Source organism: Somniosus microcephalus, unplaced genomic scaffold (assembly GCF_052327205.1).
Source record: "Somniosus microcephalus isolate GS21.2 unplaced genomic scaffold, FLI_Smic_1.0 unresolved_chr9, whole genome shotgun sequence".
Lineage (NCBI taxonomy): Eukaryota > Metazoa > Chordata > Chondrichthyes > Squaliformes > Somniosidae > Somniosus > Somniosus microcephalus.
In genome coordinates, this window is record NW_028225187.1 from 25,683,465 (window position 1) to 25,702,736 (window position 19,272).

Below are 19,272 nucleotides of genomic sequence, written 5' to 3' on the forward strand. Positions count from 1 at the left end.
CAGCAGGCAAATGGTATGTTGGCCTTCATAGCGAGAGGGTTCGAGTACAGGAGCAAGGATGTCTTGCTGCAGTTGTACAGGGCCTTGGTGAGACCACACCTTGAGTATTGTGTGCTGTTTTGGTTACCTTATCTGAGGAAGGAGGTTCTTGCCATGGAGAGAGTGCAGCGAAGCTTCATAAAATTGCAGTAAGATTTCTTTACTCCAATCCCTTTGTAATAAAGGCTAACATATCATTTGTTTTCCTAATTGCTACCGATGTCAGACTTTCCGGTCTATAATTCCCCATTTTCTCCTTGGTGAATGTGTGGGGAAAACTACCTAGAGAAGTGAAGAGGTCAATAATAACAGTATTTTTAAGAGGTAGGCAAGCACATATTTTGTGACAATAGAAAACAACTGAGGAAAGATGGTAAAGAACTGCTTGCTGTTCTTGAAATCTGGGACTAGCAGGATTGACCACATTGGAGATTTTTCTGCTTATGTGTATTTCTAAGTTCCCTAAATATATCTGTGTGCTACATGGGTGCCTTCACTTCTAAAAGCGACTTTCAGTGTCAAAATGGAAACAATATTTTCATTGCTAGAAGCTTTTATATCCGTATCAAGCAGCATAAATAGCTTATTCATCAAATAATACAGAAATAAGAAACATTCGCTCCCTCCACCACCGGCGCACCGTGGCTGCAGTGTGTACCATCTACAAGATGCACTGCAGCAACTCGCCAAGGCTTCTTCGGCAGCACCTCCCAAACAGCGCGACCTCTTCCACCTAGAAGGACAAGGGCAGCAGGCACATGGGAACACCACCACCTCCAAGGTCCACCTCCAAATCACACACCATCCTGACTTGGAAGTATATCGGCCGTTCCTTCATCGTCACTGGGTCAATATCCTGGAACTCCCTCCCTAACAGCACTGTGGGAGCACCTTCACCACACGGACTGCAGCGGTTCAAGAAGGTGGCTCACCTCCACCACCTTCTCAAGGGCAATTAGGGATGGGCAATAAATGCCGGCCTTGTCAGCGACACCCACACCCCATGCATGAATTTTTAATAATTGCACCTTAACAGAGGCTGCGCCTGTCCCTTATTTTAAGGTAGAGTGCATTTGCTGGCAGATAGCTTGCTGCTATCACACAGTTGCATAACAGATTGTTAAAGGACTCACAGCATGCTTACATCAGAAAGTTTTCAACTCAACCTACCTGGTGCTGTCACCTGAAGCGTCATTCCCACTGGAGAGAGAAACAGAGAAGTAATGTATAAGTTTCCTGTGATTTATAGTAATCTTAGGCTGACAAAGGCGAGCAAGCGATGAACTAAACCATACTTGTTAATTGACCTTGTTTGACTCCACGCGCTAAAGAATGATCCTTCGACCAAAAGCTCTGTTTAAATTATCCCTAATCCCGATTGGTAATTATGAGAATCAAGGTTACTTCGGCACAGAACATGGTGAGAGCTGGGTGAGTCTGATAAACGGAATTCATTAAAAGCATAGTAAAGGCTTTAAAACAGGAATAAAAACAGAAAAGGCTGGAAATACTCAGCAGGTCAGGCAGTATCTGTGGAGAGAGAAACCGGGTTCACGTTTCAGGACCATGATCCTTCGTCCGAACTGGAAAAAGTTGGAGATGGAACAGGTTTTTAAGCAAGTGTAGGAGCAGGGAAAGGGGGGAGAGGAGGAAGGAACAAAAGGGAAGGTCTGTGATAGGATGGAAGGCAGGAGAGATTAAGAGACATTAAGAGATGGTGCGAAGCAAAAGGAGATGGTAATGGGACAAGTTAAGGAACACAAGATGGCTCTAGATGAAGTGTAAATGGCACTGGCAGAATGAAAGACAGCTGCCATGTGGGAGAGAGAAAAAAAATTGAAATAAATGGAAAAAAAAAGAATACGGGCAGAGGATATGGTCTGAAATTGTTGAACTCAATGTTGAGTCCAGAAGGCTGTAAAGTGCCTAATCGAAAGATGAGCTGCTGTTCCTCAAGCTTACGTTGAGCTTCATTCGAACAGTGATGGTGGCTGAGGACGGTGAGGTCTGAGTGGGAATGGAGCAGTGAATTAAAATGACAGGCGACCGGAAGCTCGGGGTCATAAGAACATAAGAAGTAGGAGCAGGATTAGGCCAATCGGCCCCTCGAGCCTGCTCCACCATTCAATAAGATCATGGCTGATCTGATCCTAACCTCAAATCTTCTATCACTCTGCATCCACCCGAACCCATGTGATCTCCCGGGAGAGGCGAAAAACCAGATAAAGACCCAATGGCCAATTTGGGAGAAAAAAATCTGGGAAATTCCTCTCCGACCCATCTAGGCGATCGAAATTCTTCCAGGAGATCACTCTGTCCCTATATTTTCTACAGTACTTACCTTCTGTAAAGGCGATCTCCACCCCAGCCAGGAACAGGAATAAAACCATCTCCTGAAATCTAACACAGAATTAGAACACAAGAAGTAGGAGCAGAACCAGGCTACACGGCCCCTGGGCCCACTCCACTACCCACAGGGCCATGACCATTCCGAACCTAGACTCATATCCAATTTCCTGCCCACTCCCCGTAACCCTTAATTCCCTTTACTTCTAGGAAACTATCTATTTCTGTTTTAAATTTATTTAATGATGTAGCTTCCACAGCTTTCTGGGGCAGCAAATTCCACAAACCTACCACCCTCTGAGTGAAGAAGATTCTCCTCATCTCAGTTTTGAAAGAGCAGCCCATTATTCTAAGATCATGCCCCCTAGTTCTAGTTTCACCCATCATTGGGAACATCCTCACTGCATCCACCCGATCAAGCCCCTTCACAATCTTATATGTTTCAATAAGATCGCCTCTCATTCTTCTGAACTCCAATGAGTAGAGTCCCAATCTACTCAACCTCTCCTCATATGAGCACCCCCTCATCCCCGGGATTAACCGAGTGAACCTTCTTTGTACTGACTCGAGAGCAAGTATGTCTTTTCTTAAGTATGGACACCAAAACTGTATGCAGTATTCCAGGTGCAGTCTCACCAATACCTTGTACAACTGAAGCAATACCTCCCTGTTTTTATATTCTATCCCCCTAGCAATAAAAGCCAACATTCCATTGGCCTTCTTGATCACCTGCTGCACCTGCATACTGACTTTTTGAATTTCGTGCACCAGGACCCCCAGATCCCTTTGTACTACAGTACTTGCCAGTTTCTTGCCATTAAGATAATAACTTGCTCTATGATTTTTCCTGCCAAAGTGCATAACCTCACACTTTCCCATATTGTATTCCATCTGCCAAATCTCTGCCCACTTACTTAGCCTGTCTATGTCCCCTTGCAGGCTTTTTATGTCCTCCTCACTCTTAACTTTCTCTCCCATCTTTGTATCATCTGCAAACTTTGATATGTTACACTCGGTCCCCTCCTCCAAATCGTTAATATAGATTGTAAAGAGTTGGGGACCCAGCACTGACCCCTGCGGAACACCACTAGTTACTGATTGCCAGTCTGAGAACGAATCATTTATCCCAACTCTCTGCTTTCTGTTAGAGAGCCAATACTCCACCCACGCCAGAATATTACCCCCAATCCCGTGATTTTTTATCTTGAGCAATAATCTTTTGTGTGGCACCTTGTCAAATGCCTTTTGGAAGTCTAAATACACTACATCCACTGGTTCCCCTTTATCCACCCTGTATGTTACTACCTCAAAGAACTCAAGCAAATTTGTCAAACATGACTTCCCCTTCATGAAACCATGCTGAGTTTGTCCTATTAAATTATGTTTATCCAAATGTCCCGTTACTGTCTCCTTAATAATGGACTCTAACATTTTACCAATCACAGATGTTAGCTAGCATCTATAGTTTCCAGCCTTCTGCCTACTACCCTTTTTAAATAAGGGCGTTACATTAGCAGTTTTCCAATCTGCCGGGACCTTTGCTGAGTCCAGGGAGTTTTGGAAAATTATTACCAATGCATCCACAATCCCTAACGCCACTTCCCTCAAGACCCTAGGATGTAAGCCATCAGGTCCAGGGGATTTTTCCGCCTTGAGTCCCATTATTTTACCAAGTACCACTTCCTTAGTGATTTTAATCATATTTAGCTCCTCCCCCCCAGAGCCCCCTGTTTGTCCAGTGTTGGGATATTCTTAGTGTCTTCTACTGTAAAGACTGATACAAAATATTTGTTCAGTGTTTTTGCCATCTCCATGTTTCCCACCATTAATTTCCCGGTCTCACCCTCTAAGGGACCAACGTTTACTTTAGCCACCCTTTTTCTTTTTATATAACTATAGAAACTTTTGCTATCTGTTTTTATATTTTTTGCTAATTTACTTTCAAAGCTTTGCCCCTGAAGAGGTTGCAGCAAAGCACACTCCTGAGGCCCCCAGCAACCCGAGCTACTTCTAAACCGTGAGAACTGACGACAGTGTCACCTGTGTCTCAGTGGGGTAGCACTCTCGCCTCTGGGTCAGAAGGTTTGTGGACTTGAGGCCCCTTCCAGAGACTTGTGCACAAAAATCCAAGCTGACACTCCAGTGCAGTGCTGAGGGAGTGCCGCACTGCCGGAGGTGCCGTCTTTCGGGTGAGATGTTAAACCGAGGCCCCGTCTGCCCCCTCAGGTGGGCGTAAAAGATCCCATGGCACTATTTGCCCGAATCAACACATCACAAGTGTGCAATTTCAGCCCCATATTGACTCGAACTGTATGCTAAACTCGAAGAAGATGAGCAGGGGAGTTCTCCCCGGGCTCCTGGCCAATACTTATCCATAAACCAGCATCATTAAAAACAGATTAGCTGGTCAATGTCACATTGCTGTTTGTGGGAGCTTGCTGTGCGCAAATTGGCTCTCGTGTTTCCTACATAGAACACACACTATTTGATGAGATTTTTCTGAACTAATAAATTATTATTTCTAAGGAAGTTAATTCCGAACACCAAGTTGGGATGTGGCTTTAGGACTATTGTGTCCTCCCGGTTTCCTTGCTAAAATTTAATCCCCCAATCAACATATCAATAAAACAGATTAACTGGTCATTTATCACGTTGCTGTTTGTGGGAGCTTGCTGTACGCAAATTGGCTGCGCGTTATCCGACATTACAACACTTCAAAAAGTACTTCATTGGCTGTGAAGCGCTTTGGGGCTATTGTGTCCTCCTGGTGTCCTTGCTAAAATGTAATCTGGTGGTTGGGAAAGGCGCTCTAGAAATGCGAGGCTTTCTTGCTGGAATGATGCTAATGGTGATTTTATTTTAGTTCCTGAACTAATTCCTGTTTCTGTGTTTCCTTGTTCCTTCTTTCTGTGGATTCATGCTGACTGTTGGTCTGCACTCTTCTAAGAATTCTGGCTGACACAGGCCGTTCTGCCCAACTCCGGAGATCAGCAGCCTCGTGACTTATCTCAGCACAAAAAACACAGCGCAAAGTCCAGCCTCGACTGGTTTCTGCCAACGGGAAAATGTGAACCAGCACATGACTTGGTCGGCCCAGGGGGCCTCTTGACTTGCGCAAACAAAACGTGACCACCCGGCCACAGAAAGAGATATTAGGACAGGTGACCAAAGGCTTGGTGGATGAGGTAGGTTATACTCGATGCTTACAAAGGGGTAAGTTCAACTCGAAAAGCTGCATGGGAGTAATTCCAGTGAAGATGGCAGTTTTGGTCGCCTTATCTGAGGAAGGATGTTCTTGCCATGGAGAGAATGCAGCGACGATTCACCAGACTGATACCTGGGATGGCAGGAATGATGTATGAGGAGAGATTGGGTCGATTGGGCTTATACTCGCTGGAGTTTAGAAGAATGAGAGGGGATCTCATTGAAACTTATAAAATTCTAACAGGACTAGACAGACTAGGTCTATAAATGCGAGGTTATCCATTTCGGTGGCAAAAACAGGAAGACAGATTATTATCTGAACAGCAATATATTGGGAGAAGGGGAAGTGCAACGAGACCTGGGTGTCCTTGTGCATCAGTCGCTGAAGGTAAGCATGCAGGTGCAGCAGGCAAATGGTATGTTGGCCTTCATAGCGAGAGGGTCCGAGTACAGGAGCAAGGATGTCTTGCTGCAGTTGTACAGGGCCTTGGTGAGACCACACCTTGAGTATTGTGTGCAGTTTTGGTCGCCTTATCTGAGGAAGGAGGTTCTTGCCATGGAGAGAGTGCAGCGAAGATTCATAAAATTGCAGTAAGATTTCTTTACTCCAATCCCTTTGTAATAAAGGCTAACATATCATTTGTTTTCCTAAGTGCTACCGATGTCAGACTTTCCGGTCTATAATTCCCCATTTTCTCCTTGGTGAATGTGTGGGGAAAACTACCTAGAGAAGTGAAGAGGTCAATAATAACAGTATTTTTAAGAGGTAGGCAAGCACATATTTTGTGACAATAGAAAACAACTGAGGAAAGATGGTAAAGAACTGCTTGCTGTTCTTGAAATCTGGGACTAGCAGGATTGACCACATTGGAGATTTTTCTGCTTATGTGTATTTCTAAGTTCCCTAAATATATCTGTGCGCTACATGGGTGCCTTCACTTCTAAAAGCGACTTTCAGTGTCAAAATGGAAACAATATTTTCATTGCTAGAAGGTTTTTTATCCGTATCAAGCAGCATAAATAGCTTATTCATCAAATAATACAGAAATAAGAAACATTCACTCCCTCCACCACCGGCGCACCGTGGCTGCAGTGTGTACCATCTACAAGATGCACTGCAGCAACTCGCCAAGGCTTCTTTGGCAGCACCTCCCAAACAGCGCGACCTCTTCCACCTAGAAGGACAAGGGCAGCAGGCACATGGGAACACCACCATCTCCAAGGTCCACCTCCAAATCACACACCATCCTGACTTGGAAGTATATCGGCCGTTCCTTCATCGTCACTGGGTCAATATCCTGGAACTCCCTCCCTAACAGCACTGTTGGAGCACCTTCACCACACGGACTGCAGCGGTTCAAGAAGGTGGCTCACCTCCACCACCTTCTCAAGGGCAATTAGGGATGGGCAATAAATGCCGGCCTTGTCAGCGACACCCACACCCCATGCATGAATTTTTAATAATTGCACCTTAACAGAGGCTGCGCCTGTCCCTTATTTTAAGGTAGAGTGCGTTTGCTGGCAGATAGCTTGCTGCTATCACACAGTTGCATAACAGATTGTTAAAGGACTCACAGCATGCTTACATCAGAAAGTTTTCAACTCAACCTACCTGGTGCTGTCACCTGAAGCGTCATTCCCACTGGAGAGAGAAACAGAAAAGTAATGTATAAGTTTCCTGTGTCCTGTGATTTATAGTAATCTTAGGCTGACAAAGGCGAGCAAGCGATGAACTAAACCATACTTGTTAATTGACCTTGTTTGACTCCACGCGCTAAAGAATGATCCTTCGACCAAAAGCTCTGTTTAAATTATCCCTAACCCCGATTGGTAATTATGAGAATCAAGGTTACTTCGGCACAGAACATGGTGAGAGCTGGGTGAATCTGATAAACGGAATACATTAAAAGCATAGTAAAGGCTTTAAAACAGGAATAAAAACAGAAAAGGCTGGAAATACTCAGCAGGTCAGGCAGTATCTGTGGAGAGAGAAACCGGGTTCACGTTTCAGGACCATGATCCTTCGTCCGAACTGGGAAAAGTTGGAGATGGAACAGGTTTTTAAGCAAGTGTAGGAGCAGGGAAAGGGGGGAGAGGAGGAAGGAACAAAAGGGACGGTCTGTGATAGGATGGAAGGCAGGAGAGATTGAGAGACATTAAGAGATGGTGCAAGGTAAAAGGAGATGGTAATGGGACAAGTTAAGGAACACAAGATGGCTCTAGATGAAGTGTAAATGGCAATGGCAGAATGAAAGACAGCTGCCATGTGGGAGAGAGAAAAAAAAATTGAAATAAATGGAAAAAAAAGAATAGGGGCCGAGGTTATGATCTGAAATTGTTGAACTCAATGTTGAGTCCGGAAGGCTGTAAAGTGCCTAATCGAAAGATGAGGTGCTGTTCCTCGAGCTTACGTTGAGCTTCATTCGAACAGTGTAAGTGGCCGAGGATGGGGAGGTCGGAGTGGGAATGGAGTGGTGAATTAAAATGACAGGCGACCGGAAGCTCGGGGTCCCCCTTACGGTCTGAACGGAAGTGTTCCACAAAGCGGTCACCCAATCTGCATTTGGTCTCCCCAATGTAAAGGAGACCACATCGTGAGCAGCGAATACAGTATACTAGATTGCAAGAAGTACAAGTGAATCGCTGTTTCACCTGGAAGGAGTGTTTGGGGCCCTGGATAGTGGGAATGGAGGAAATAAAAAGGCAGGTGTTGCATCTCTTTAAAATGGGAATTTGGTAAGTAGTGGGTGATCAGTACAGTGTTTTTCATCAAACTGAATTTTAACTTTGTTTTCCAACTTTAAAAAACTGCAAGTCTGTGGCAGATAACAGTCAATCAGCTGTAAGTCGGTCCATGACTAGGTGTTTGTTTTCTTGGCTAGAAGTTGACTGCTCAGTTGTAACGAGCATGTTTTTGAAATGTATATATTAGAGAGGTGTCTGCAAAAGTCGAGAGCTTGGGCACAGAGCTTGATGCGTATGCTAAACGGAGTGATCTGCAAACAGAGTGAAGACATTAAATTTGGTGAGAGTGGGAATTCAGTGCAGAGGGGGAACCAAAGAGCAACACTAAATAATTAAATACATAAATAAATAAATAAATAAATAATCGATAATTAGGTGGATCTAAGAGGATAATATTAAAATGACCGAAGTAAAGGGATCCGAATTTCATTAAATAAAAATCTACTTAAATAATAAATAGTGGTTAGGAAGATATTAAACAAAAACATATAAATAAAACATGTACATATAGAGTCTAACCCCCGCCCCTTGACATTCAACAGCATTACCATTCCCGAATCTCTCACCATCAACATCCTGGGGGTCACCCTTGACCAGAAACTTAAACTGGACCAGCCACATACATGCCGTGGGAACAAGAGCAGTTGAGGCTGGGTATTCTGCGGCGAGTGTCTCACCTCCTGACTCCCCAAAGCCTTACCACCATCTACAAGGCACAAGTCAGGAGTCTGATGGAATGCTGTCCACTTGCCTGGATGAGTGCAGCTCCAACAACACTCAAGAAGCTCGACACCATCCAGGACAAAGCAGCCCGCTTGATTGGCACCCCATCCACCACTTTAAACATCCACTCCTTCCACCACCGGCGCACCGTAGCTGCAGTGTGCACCATCTACAAGATGCACTGCAGCAACTCGCCAAGGCTTCTTCGACAGCACCTCCCAATCCGAGGACCTCTACCACCTAGAAGGACAAGGGCAGCAAACGCATGGGTCTAACACCACCCCCAAGTTCCCATCCAAGTTACACACCATCCTGACTTGGAAATATATCGTCGCTGGGTCAAAATCCTGGGACTCCCTCCCTAACAGCACTGTGGGAGTACTTTCACCACACGGACTGCTGTGCTTCAAGAAGGTGGTTCACCACTACCTTCTCAGGGGCAGTTAGGGATGGGCAATAAATGCTGGCCTTGCCAGCGACGCCCACATCCCATGAACGAATAAAAATATATAATGTAAGTAAATAGGTATTAAGTAAAATGCTAAGCTAAGACCTGTTGCCTGCAATTCCTGTGCCATATGGGAACTCCAGGGCTCATCACATCTCTGGATAACCACGTGTTCAGGAACTGTCTTCACCTGCTCACATTCACACATAGGGCTCGATTTTCCAAGCCCCGAGGAGGCGGGTTTGGAGGCGGGAGTGGTGGGAAAATTGCAGAATCGGGGGGGGGGGCAGGAACCCATCCCGCCCCCCAACCTGCCTCCGTGCCAATGCCCCAGGAGGTGGGTATCTGACCTGTGCTGGGAGTTGCCTCCCTGAGGCGGGAAGGCGATTAGTGCCAATTAACTGGCTGTTAACAAGTAGTTAACAGGCAGTTTTTTGGCCTAATCCCTATTTTTAGCCCCGAAGTGTTGGCTTCCCGACGGCTCCGAACCACGCCAAGTTAGCGAGGCCGACCGTCGGTCTGCAGGGTTTGGAGGGGTCGAGATGTCTGTTGTGCAGGTGAGTGATGGGTGCATGTGTGCAGAGGTAAGTGTGTGAGGTAAGTGTAAAGTGTTTTAATAAGTCGTACTTACCTTTACTTCTTCCTGCAGGCTTCCTTCCTTCAGGTCTCGGGAGTCCCTCAGCTCACCGGCACAGAAAGCAGAATGCCCGCTGAATTGTCAAAAGCTGCAGCCTCTGCTTTCTGGTCTGGCGAGATATCTAACTGAGTCTGAGTAGAAGGACTCAAGTTAGAAGACAGATTGTCAGTGTTTGGCAGCTTCACAGAGCTGTCAAAGGCTGATTTTTCATCTGTCAAAAGCTCTTGACAGATGAAATGTCAATCACTGACGTCACCAGTAACCAGGTGTCCCTTAATCGGCCTGCTGAGCCCGCTGGGCGGGCTTAATAAGGTCAATCAGGGGAAAGTAGCATGGGTGGGCCACAACTCGATGGAGGCGGGACTACAACCCAAAAAGTGGTGTAATGATCAGTAACCTGTCATTCTGGAATGGTACACTAGGTGGTGCTGCATGTATATAAGAGTGGGCTACCCAGGATGCACTAGGCTACCCACAAGGCAGCAGTCAAGATGGAGGCCTCTACAGATACTGTACCTAGTCCACATGTGCTCAATAAAGTGTCTAGCAAAAGCTAGCTGTCCTTAATAAAAATGACTAGTTATTAATAAACATAACAAGTAGGAGTCCCGCCTCCATCACGTCCCCATTGACAAAATCGAGCCCATTGAGTTTCCGACCATGTGGAAGTGGCATCAGGCACTGCGGGGCAAACAGGAGGTTGAGAATGTCGTGGAGCTAAGCCTAACCCAAACCCTAAACATAGAAAAATAGAAACATAGAAGATAGGAGCAGGAGTAGGCCGTTCGGCCCTTCGAGCCTGCTCCGCCATTCAATGCGATCATGGCTGATCATCCAAACTCAGTACACCGTCCCTGCCTTTTCTCCATATCCCTTGATCCCTTTAGCCTCAAGAAATATATCCAACTCTTTCTTGAATATATTTAATGGACTAGCCTCCACCGCCCTCTGTGGCAGAGAATTCCACAGGTTCACCACTCTCTGGGTGAAGAAATTCCTCCTCATTTCAGTCCTAAATGGGTTACCCCATATCCTTAGACTGTGACCCCTGGTTCTGGACTCCCCGGCCATCAGAAACATCCTTCCTGCATCTAGTCTGTCCAGACCTGACAGAATTTTATAGGTTCCGATGAGATCCCCTCTCAATCTTCTAAACTCCAGTGAGTATAAGCGCAATCGACACAATCTCTCCTCATACGTCATTCCTGCCATCCCAGGTGTCAGCCTGGTGAATCTTCACTGCACTCCCTCCATGGCAAGAACGTCCTTCCTCAGGTAAGGTGACCAAAACTGCACACAATACTCAAGGTGCGGTCTCACCAAGGCCCTGTACAACTGTAGCAAGACATCCTTGTTCCTGTACTCGAACCCTCTTGCTACGAAGGCCAACATACCATTTGCCTTCTTAACCGCCTGCTGCACCTGCATGCTTACCTTCAGCGACTGGTGCACAAGGACACCCAGGTCTCTTTGCACTTCCCCTTCTCCCAATCTATTGCCATTCAAATAATAATCTGCCTTCCTGTTTTTGCACCAAAGTGGATAACCTCACATTTATCCACATTATAGTGCATTTGCCATGTTTCTGCCCAATCACCCAACCTGTCCAAATCATACTGGAGTTTCCCGACATCCTCCTCGCAGCTTACCCTCCCGCCCAGCTTTGTGTCGTCTGCAAATTTGGAGATATTACATCCAATTCCCTCGTCCAGATCATTAATATATATTGTGAACAGCTGGGGTACTAGGACCGCTCCTTGCGGTACCCCACTAGTCACTGCCTGCCACTCGGAAAACGACCCATTTATTCCAACTCTTTGCTTTCTGTCCGCCAACCAGTTCTCTATCCAAGTCAATACCTTGCCCCCAATCCCATGTGCCTTAATTTTGCATGCTAATCTCTTATGTGGGACCTTATCGAAAGCCTTCTGAAAGTCCAAATACACCACATCCACTGGTTCTCCCTTATCTATTTTACAAGTTACATCCTCAAAAAATTCCAGTAGATTAGTCAAGCATGGTTTACCTTTTGTAAATCCATGTTGACTTTGTCCGATCCTGTCACTGCTTTCCAAGTGCTCTGCTATTACATCTTTTATAATGGACTCTAGCATTGTCCACACTACCGATGTCAGGCTTACCAGTCTATAATTCCCCGCTTTTTCTCTACCACCATGAGCTGGTCACCCCGAACCCAAAGAGACATCAGGAACATTAGAAATGCGTGTCCACCCAGCAGGGTAGGAAGAACCAGTCAGCGCATGAATCTTCCAGGAGTGTGGCAGTCTCGAACCGGCTTTCACTTTTCAGTGAGAGTGGTGAAACCTACAGGGTAGTGCCGTCTAGAGCACATCCACGACACCGTGTGGCAAATGACTACAAAGTGGGGGGGGGGGCAGAGCGAAGTGTAGAAATGCAGTGGTCATAGGGGACTCGATAGTCAGGTGGATAGACAGATGTTTCTGCACCCGCGGATGTGAGTCTCACATGGTGTGTTACCTCCCTGGCACCAGGACAAATAACGTCACTGAACGGTTGCTGAACATTATGCAAGCGGGAGGGTAAAAGCCAGAATTTGTGGTCCATGTTACATAGAAACATAGAAGATAGGAGCAGGAGTAGGCCATCCGGCCCCTCGAGCCTGCTCTGCCATTCAATGAGATCATGGCTGATCATCTAAATTCAGTACCCTGTCCCTGCTTTCTCCCCATATCCCTTGATCCCTTTAGCCTCAAGAAATATATCCAACTCCTTCTTGAATACATCCACTGGTTCTCCCTTATCTATTTTACAAGTTACATCCTCAAAAAATTCCAGTAGATTAGTCAAGCATGGTTTACCTTTTGTAAATCCATGTTGACTTTGTCCGATCCTGTCACTGCTTTCCAAGTGCTCTGCTATTACATCTTTTATAATGGACTCTAGCATTGTCCACACTACCGATGTCAGGCTTACCAGTCTATAATTCCCCGCTTTTTCTCTACCACCATGAGCTGGTCACCCCGAACCCTGAGAGTGGTGAAACCTACAGGGTAGTGCCGTCTAGAGCACATCCACGACACCGTGTGGCAAATGACTACAAAGTGGGGGGGGGGCAGAGCGAAGTGTAGAAATGCAGTGGTCATAGGGGACTCGATAGTCAGGTGGATAGACAGATGTTTCTGCACCCGCGGATGTGAGTCTCACATGGTGTGTTACCTCCCTGGCACCAGGACAAATAACGTCACTGAACGGTTGCTGAACATTATGCAAGCGGGAGGGTAAAAGCCAGAATTTGTGGTCCATGTTACATAGAAACATAGAAGATAGGAGCAGGAGTAGGCCATCCGGCCCCTCGAGCCTGCTCTGCCATTCAATGAGATCATGGCTGATCATCTAAATTCAGTACCCTGTCCCTGCTTTCTCCCCATATCCCTTGATCCCTTTAGCCTCAAGAAATATATCCAACTCCTTCTTGAATACATCCACTGGTTCTCCCTTATCTATTTTACAAGTTACATCCTCAAAAAATTCCAGTAGATTAGTCAAGCATGATTTACCTTTTGTAAATCCATGTTGACTTTGTCCGATCCTGTCACTGCTTTCCAAGTGCTCTGCTATTACATCTTTTATAATGGACTCTAGCATTGTCCACACTACCGATGTCAGGCTTACCAGTCTATAATTCCCCGCTTTTTCTCTACCACCATGAGCTGGTCACCCCGAACCCAAAGAGACATCAGGAACATTAGAAATGCGTGTCCACCCAGCAGGGTAGGAAGAACCAGTCAGCGCATGAATCTTCCAGGAGTGTGGCAGTCTCGAACCGGCTTTCACTTTTCAGTGAGAGTGGTGAAACCTACAGGGTAGTGCCGTCTAGAGCACATCCACGACACCGTGTGGCAAATGACTACAAAGTGGGGGGGGGGCAGAGCGAAGTGTAGAAATGCAGTGGTCATAGGGGACTCGATAGTCAGGTGGATAGACAGATGTTTCTGCACCCGCGGATGTGAGTCTCACATGGTGTGTTACCTCCCTGGCACCAGGACAAATAACGTCACTGAACGGTTGCTGAACATTATGCAAGCGGGAGGGTAAAAGCCAGAATTTGTGGTCCATGTTACATAGAAACATAGAAGATAGGAGCAGGAGTAGGCCATCCGGCCCCTCGAGCCTGCTCTGCCATTCAATGAGATCATGGCTGATCATCTAAATTCAGTACCCTGTCCCTGCTTTCTCCCCATATCCCTTGATCCCTTTAGCCTCAAGAAATATATCCAACTCCTTCTTGAATATATTTAATGAATTGGCCTCAACTGCCTTCTGTGGTAGAGAATTCCACAGGTTCACCACTCTCTGGGTGAAGAAATTCCTCCTCATCTCAGTCCTAAATGGCTTACCCCTTATCCTTAGACTGTGACCCCTGCCTGCGAAACCCTTATGCCTGGGAAAAGCTGGTGTATGGCCTTTTTGACAAGCGTAAGGTTTTAAATAAATATTGATTATTTTTAAATGATGTAATCATAAAAAAAACCTTTAAAATTAGTTTAGAAACTTAAACATAGAAAAATAGGAGCAGGAGTTGGCCATTTGGTCCTTTGAGCCTGCGCCACCATTCAGCATGATCATGGCTGATCCTGTTTCTCAATACCATATTCCCGCTCTCTCCCCATACCCCTTGATGACTTTTGTGACTAGAAATCGATCTGTCTCCTTCTTAAATATATTCAGTGACTTGGCCTCCACAGCCTTCTGTGGTAGAGAATTCCACAGGCTCAGCACCTGCTGAGTGAAGAAATTTCTCCTCATCTCAGTCCTAAATGTCCTACCCTGTATCCTGAGACTGTGACCCCTCGTTCTAGACCCCCCAGCCAGGGGAAACATCCTCCCTGCATCCAGTCTGGCTAACCCTGTCAGAATTTTAGGTGTTTCAATGAGAACCCCTCTCATTATTCTAAACTCTAGTGAATACAGGCCTAGTCGCCCCAATCTCTCCTCATACGACACTCCTGCCATCCCAGGAACCAGTCTGATGAACCTTCGCTGCACTCCCTCTATGGCAAGTATATCCTTTCTGAGGTAAGGAGACCAAAACTGCACAAAGTACTCTAGGGGTGGTCTTATCAAGGCCCTGTATAACTGTAGTAAGATATCCTTGCTCCTGTACTCAAATCCTCTTTCAATGAAGGCCAGCATACCATTTGCCTTCCTAACTGCTTGCTGCACCTGCATGTTTGCTTTCAGTGACTGGTGTACAAGGACACCCAGGTCCCTTTGTACATCAACATTTCCCAATCGAGCACTATTTAATTAATATTCTACCTTTCTGTTTTTCCTACCGAAGTGGATAACTTCACATTTATCCACGTTATACTGCATCTGCCATGTATTTGCCCACTTGCTCAACTTGTCTAAATCGCCTTGAAGCCTCTTTGCATCCTCCTCGCAACTCACAATCCCACCTAGTTTCGTGTCATCAACAAACTTGAAAATATTACATTTGGTTCCCTCATCCAAATCATTGATATATATTGTGAATAGCTGGGGCCCAAGCATTGATCCCTGCGGTACCCCACTAGTCACCGTCTGCCACCCTGAAAAAGACTCATTTATTCTTACTCTCTGTTTCCTGTCTGTTAGCCAATTTTGAATCCATGCCAGTATATTACCTCCAATCCCATGTGCTTTAATTTCGCACACTAACCTCTTATGTGGGACTTTATCAAAGACCTTCTGAAAATCCAAATACACCACATCCACTGGTTCACTATTCTACCAGTTACACCCTCAAAAATCTCCAGTAGGTTTGTCAAACACGATTGCCCTTTCATGAATCCATGTTGACTTTGTCTAATCCCGTTGATATTTTCTAAAGTGTAATGATATTACATCCTTTATAATAGACCTTGCATGGAGATACAAAATAGTAAGGGTAAGACGTCACTGGTGGGAGTAGTATATAGGCCCCCTAACAGTAGCTATGCTGTAGGACAGTGTATCATTCAAGAAATAATGGGGGCTTGTAAGAAAGGTACTGCAATAATCATGGCCGATTTGAATCATCATATAGGTTGTACAAATCAAATTGGCAAGGGTAGCCTTGAGGATGAGTTCATTGAGTGTATTCGGGATGGTTTCTTGAGGAACCAACCAGCGAGAAGGCTATTTTAGGTCTGGTAATATGTAATGAGACTGGATTAATTCATGATCTCATAGTAAAGGATCCCCTTGGAAAGAGTGATCATACCATGATAGAATTTCAAATTCAATTTGAGGGTGAGAAAGTTGGGTCTGAAACTAGCGTCCTAAACTTAAATAAAGGCAATTGCAAGGTTATGAGCACAGAGTTGGCTAAAGTGGACTGAGAAAGTAGATTAAAGGGTAAGACGGTAGATGAGCAGTGACAGACGTTTAAGGAGATATTTCATAAATCTCAGCCAAGATGTATTCCAGTGAGAAGGAAAGACTCTACGAGAAAGATGCATCATCCGTGGCTAGCTAAGGAAGTTAAGGCTGGTATGAAATTGAAAGAAAAGGCTTACAATGTTGCGAAGATTAGTGGTAGGCCAGAGGATTGGGAAATTTTGAGAAGCCAGCAAAGGATGACTAAAAAAATTATAAAGAGGGAGAAGATAGAGTATGAGAGTAAACAAGCAAATAATATAAAAACGGACAGTAAGAGCTTCTTCAGGTACATAAGAAGGAAGAGAATAGCTAAAGTAGACGTTGGTCCCTTAGAGGATGGGACTGGGGAATTAATAATGGGAAATAGAGAAATGGCAAAGACTCTAAACAATTATTTTGGATCGGTCTTCACGGTAGAAGACACTAAAAACATCCCAATAATAATAGATAATCAAGGGGCTATAGGGAGGGAGGAACTTAAAACAATCTCTATCACTAGAGAAAAAGTGCTAGGCAAACTAATGGGACTAAAGGCCGACAAGTCCCCTGGACCTGATGGCCTGCATCTTAGGGTCTTAAAAGAAGTGGCTGCAGAGATAGTGGATGCATTAGTTGCAATGTACCAAAATTCCCTGGATTCTGGAGAGGTCCCAGCGGATTCGAAATCCACAAATGTAACGCCACTATTCAAGAAAGGATGAAGACAGAAAGCAGGAAACTATAGGCCAGTTAGCCTAACATCTGTCACTGGAAAAATACTGGAATCCATTATTAAAGGGGTAATAGCAGGACATTTAGTAAATCATAATACAATCAAAGAGAGTCAATATGGTTTTATGAAAGGGAAATCGTGCTTGACAAATTTACTACACTTCTTTGAGGATGTAACTAACAGTGTGGATAAAGGGGAACCAGTAGATGTAGTGTATTTGGATTTCCAGAAGGCATTCGATAAGATGCCACATAAAAGGTTACTGCACAAGATAAGAACTCATTGGGTTGGGGGTAATGTATTAGCATGGATAGTGGGTTGGCTAACTAACAGAAAACAGAGAGTCGGGATAAATGGGTCATTTTCTGGTTGGCAATCATTAACTAGTGGGGTGCCAAAGGGATCAGTGCTGGGGCCTCAACTATTTACAATCTATATTAATGACTTGAATGAAGGGACCGAGTGTACTGTAGCCAAATTTGCTGATGATACAAAGATAGGTGGGTTAGCAAGTTGTGAGGAGGACACAAAGGGTCTTCAAAGGGATAAAGAAAGTCATATGGGATACTTGCCTTCATTAGCCGAGGCATAGAATATAAGAGCAGGGAGGATATGATGGAGCTGTACAAAACGCTAGTTAGGCCATAGCTGGAATACGGTGTGCAGTTCTGGTCACCACACTATAGGAAGGATGTGATTGCATTGGAGAGGGTGCAGAGGAGATTCACCAGGATGTTACCTGGGCTGGAGCGCTTCAGCTATGAGGAGAGACTGGACAGGCTCGGGTTGTTTTCCTTAGAGTATAGAAGGCTGAGGGGGGACCTGATTGAGGTGTACAAAATTATGAGGGGCATAGATAGGGTAGATAGAAAGGAACCTTTCCCCTTAGTAGAGGGGTCAATAACCAGGGGGCATAGTTTCAAGGTAAGGGGCAGGAGGTTTCGAGGAAATTTAAGGAAAAACCTTTTCACCCAGAGGGTGGTTGGAATCTGGAACTCACTGCCTGAAAGGGTGGTAGAGGCAGGAACCCTCACAACATTCAAGAAGCATTTAGATGAGCACTTGAAACGCCATAGCATACAAGGCTACGGACCAAGTGCTGGAAAATGGGATTAGAATAGACAGGGCTTGATGGTCGGCGCAGACATGATTGGCCAAAGGGCCTCTTTCTGTGCTGTATGACTCTGTGACTCTATATAGATAGTTTAAGTGAGTGGGCAAAAATTTGGCAAATGGAGTAGGATAATATGAGGTTATCCACTTTGGAAGGAAGAATGAAGAAGCAAAAATGGAGCGAGACTACAGGATGCTGCGGTACAAAGGGATCTGGGAATCCTCGTACATGAAACACAAAAAGTTAGCATGCAGGTACAGCAAGTAATTAAGAAGGCAAATGGAAATTTGGCATTTATTGCAGTGGGGATGGACTATAAAAGTAGCGGGGTTTTGATGCAACTTTCCAGGGCGCTGGTGAAACCGCACCTGGAGTACTGCGTACAGTTTTGGTCTCCATATTTAAGGAAGGATATACTTGCATTGGAGGCAGTTCAGGGAAGGTTCACGAGGTTGATTCCTGGGATGGAATTGTTGACGTATGAGGAAAGGTTGAGCAGGTTGGGTCTATGCTCATTGGAGTTTAGAAGAATGAGAGGGGATCTTATTGAAACATGTAAGATTCTGAGGGGATTGACAGGGTACATACTGAGAGGATGTTTCCCCGAGTGGGGGAATCTGGAACTAGGGGGCACGGTCTCGGAATAAGGTGTCACCCATTTAAGATGGAGATGAGGAGGAATTTCTTCACTCAGAGGGTCGAGAATCTTTGGAATTCTCTACCCCGGAGAGCTGTGGAGGCGGAGTCAGTGAATATATTCAAGGCCGAGATTGACAGACATTTGAACTACAAGGAAGTCGAGGGGTATGGGGAGAGAGCGGGAAAGTGGTGTTGAGGCCAAGATTGGGCCAGCCATGATCTCATTGAATGGCGGAGCAGGCTCGAGGGGCCGATTGGCCTCTCCTGCTCCTATTTCTTAT

At 45.3% G+C, this 19,272-nt stretch overlaps 1 protein-coding gene across 7 annotated transcripts in view; it reads right to left on the reverse strand.

Moving 5' to 3' along the window:
- LOC147084956 (Fc receptor-like protein 2) overlaps window positions 1–19,272 on the reverse strand; it is a 177,492-nt gene that overhangs the window by 93,210 nt on the left and 65,010 nt on the right. For 6 of the 7 annotated variants that reach the window (XM_085979657.1, XM_085979656.1, XM_085979650.1 and 3 more), the window contains 2 exons: window positions 7,202–7,231; window positions 1,210–1,239 (listed from right to left, as the gene is read on the reverse strand). In XM_085979657.1, the coding sequence (XP_085835783.1) occupies window positions 1,210–1,239; window positions 7,202–7,231 (60 nt within the window). The remainder of the gene's footprint in view (window positions 1–1,209; window positions 1,240–7,201; window positions 7,232–19,272) is intronic. The other variant, XM_085979653.1, reaches the window with a different exon arrangement.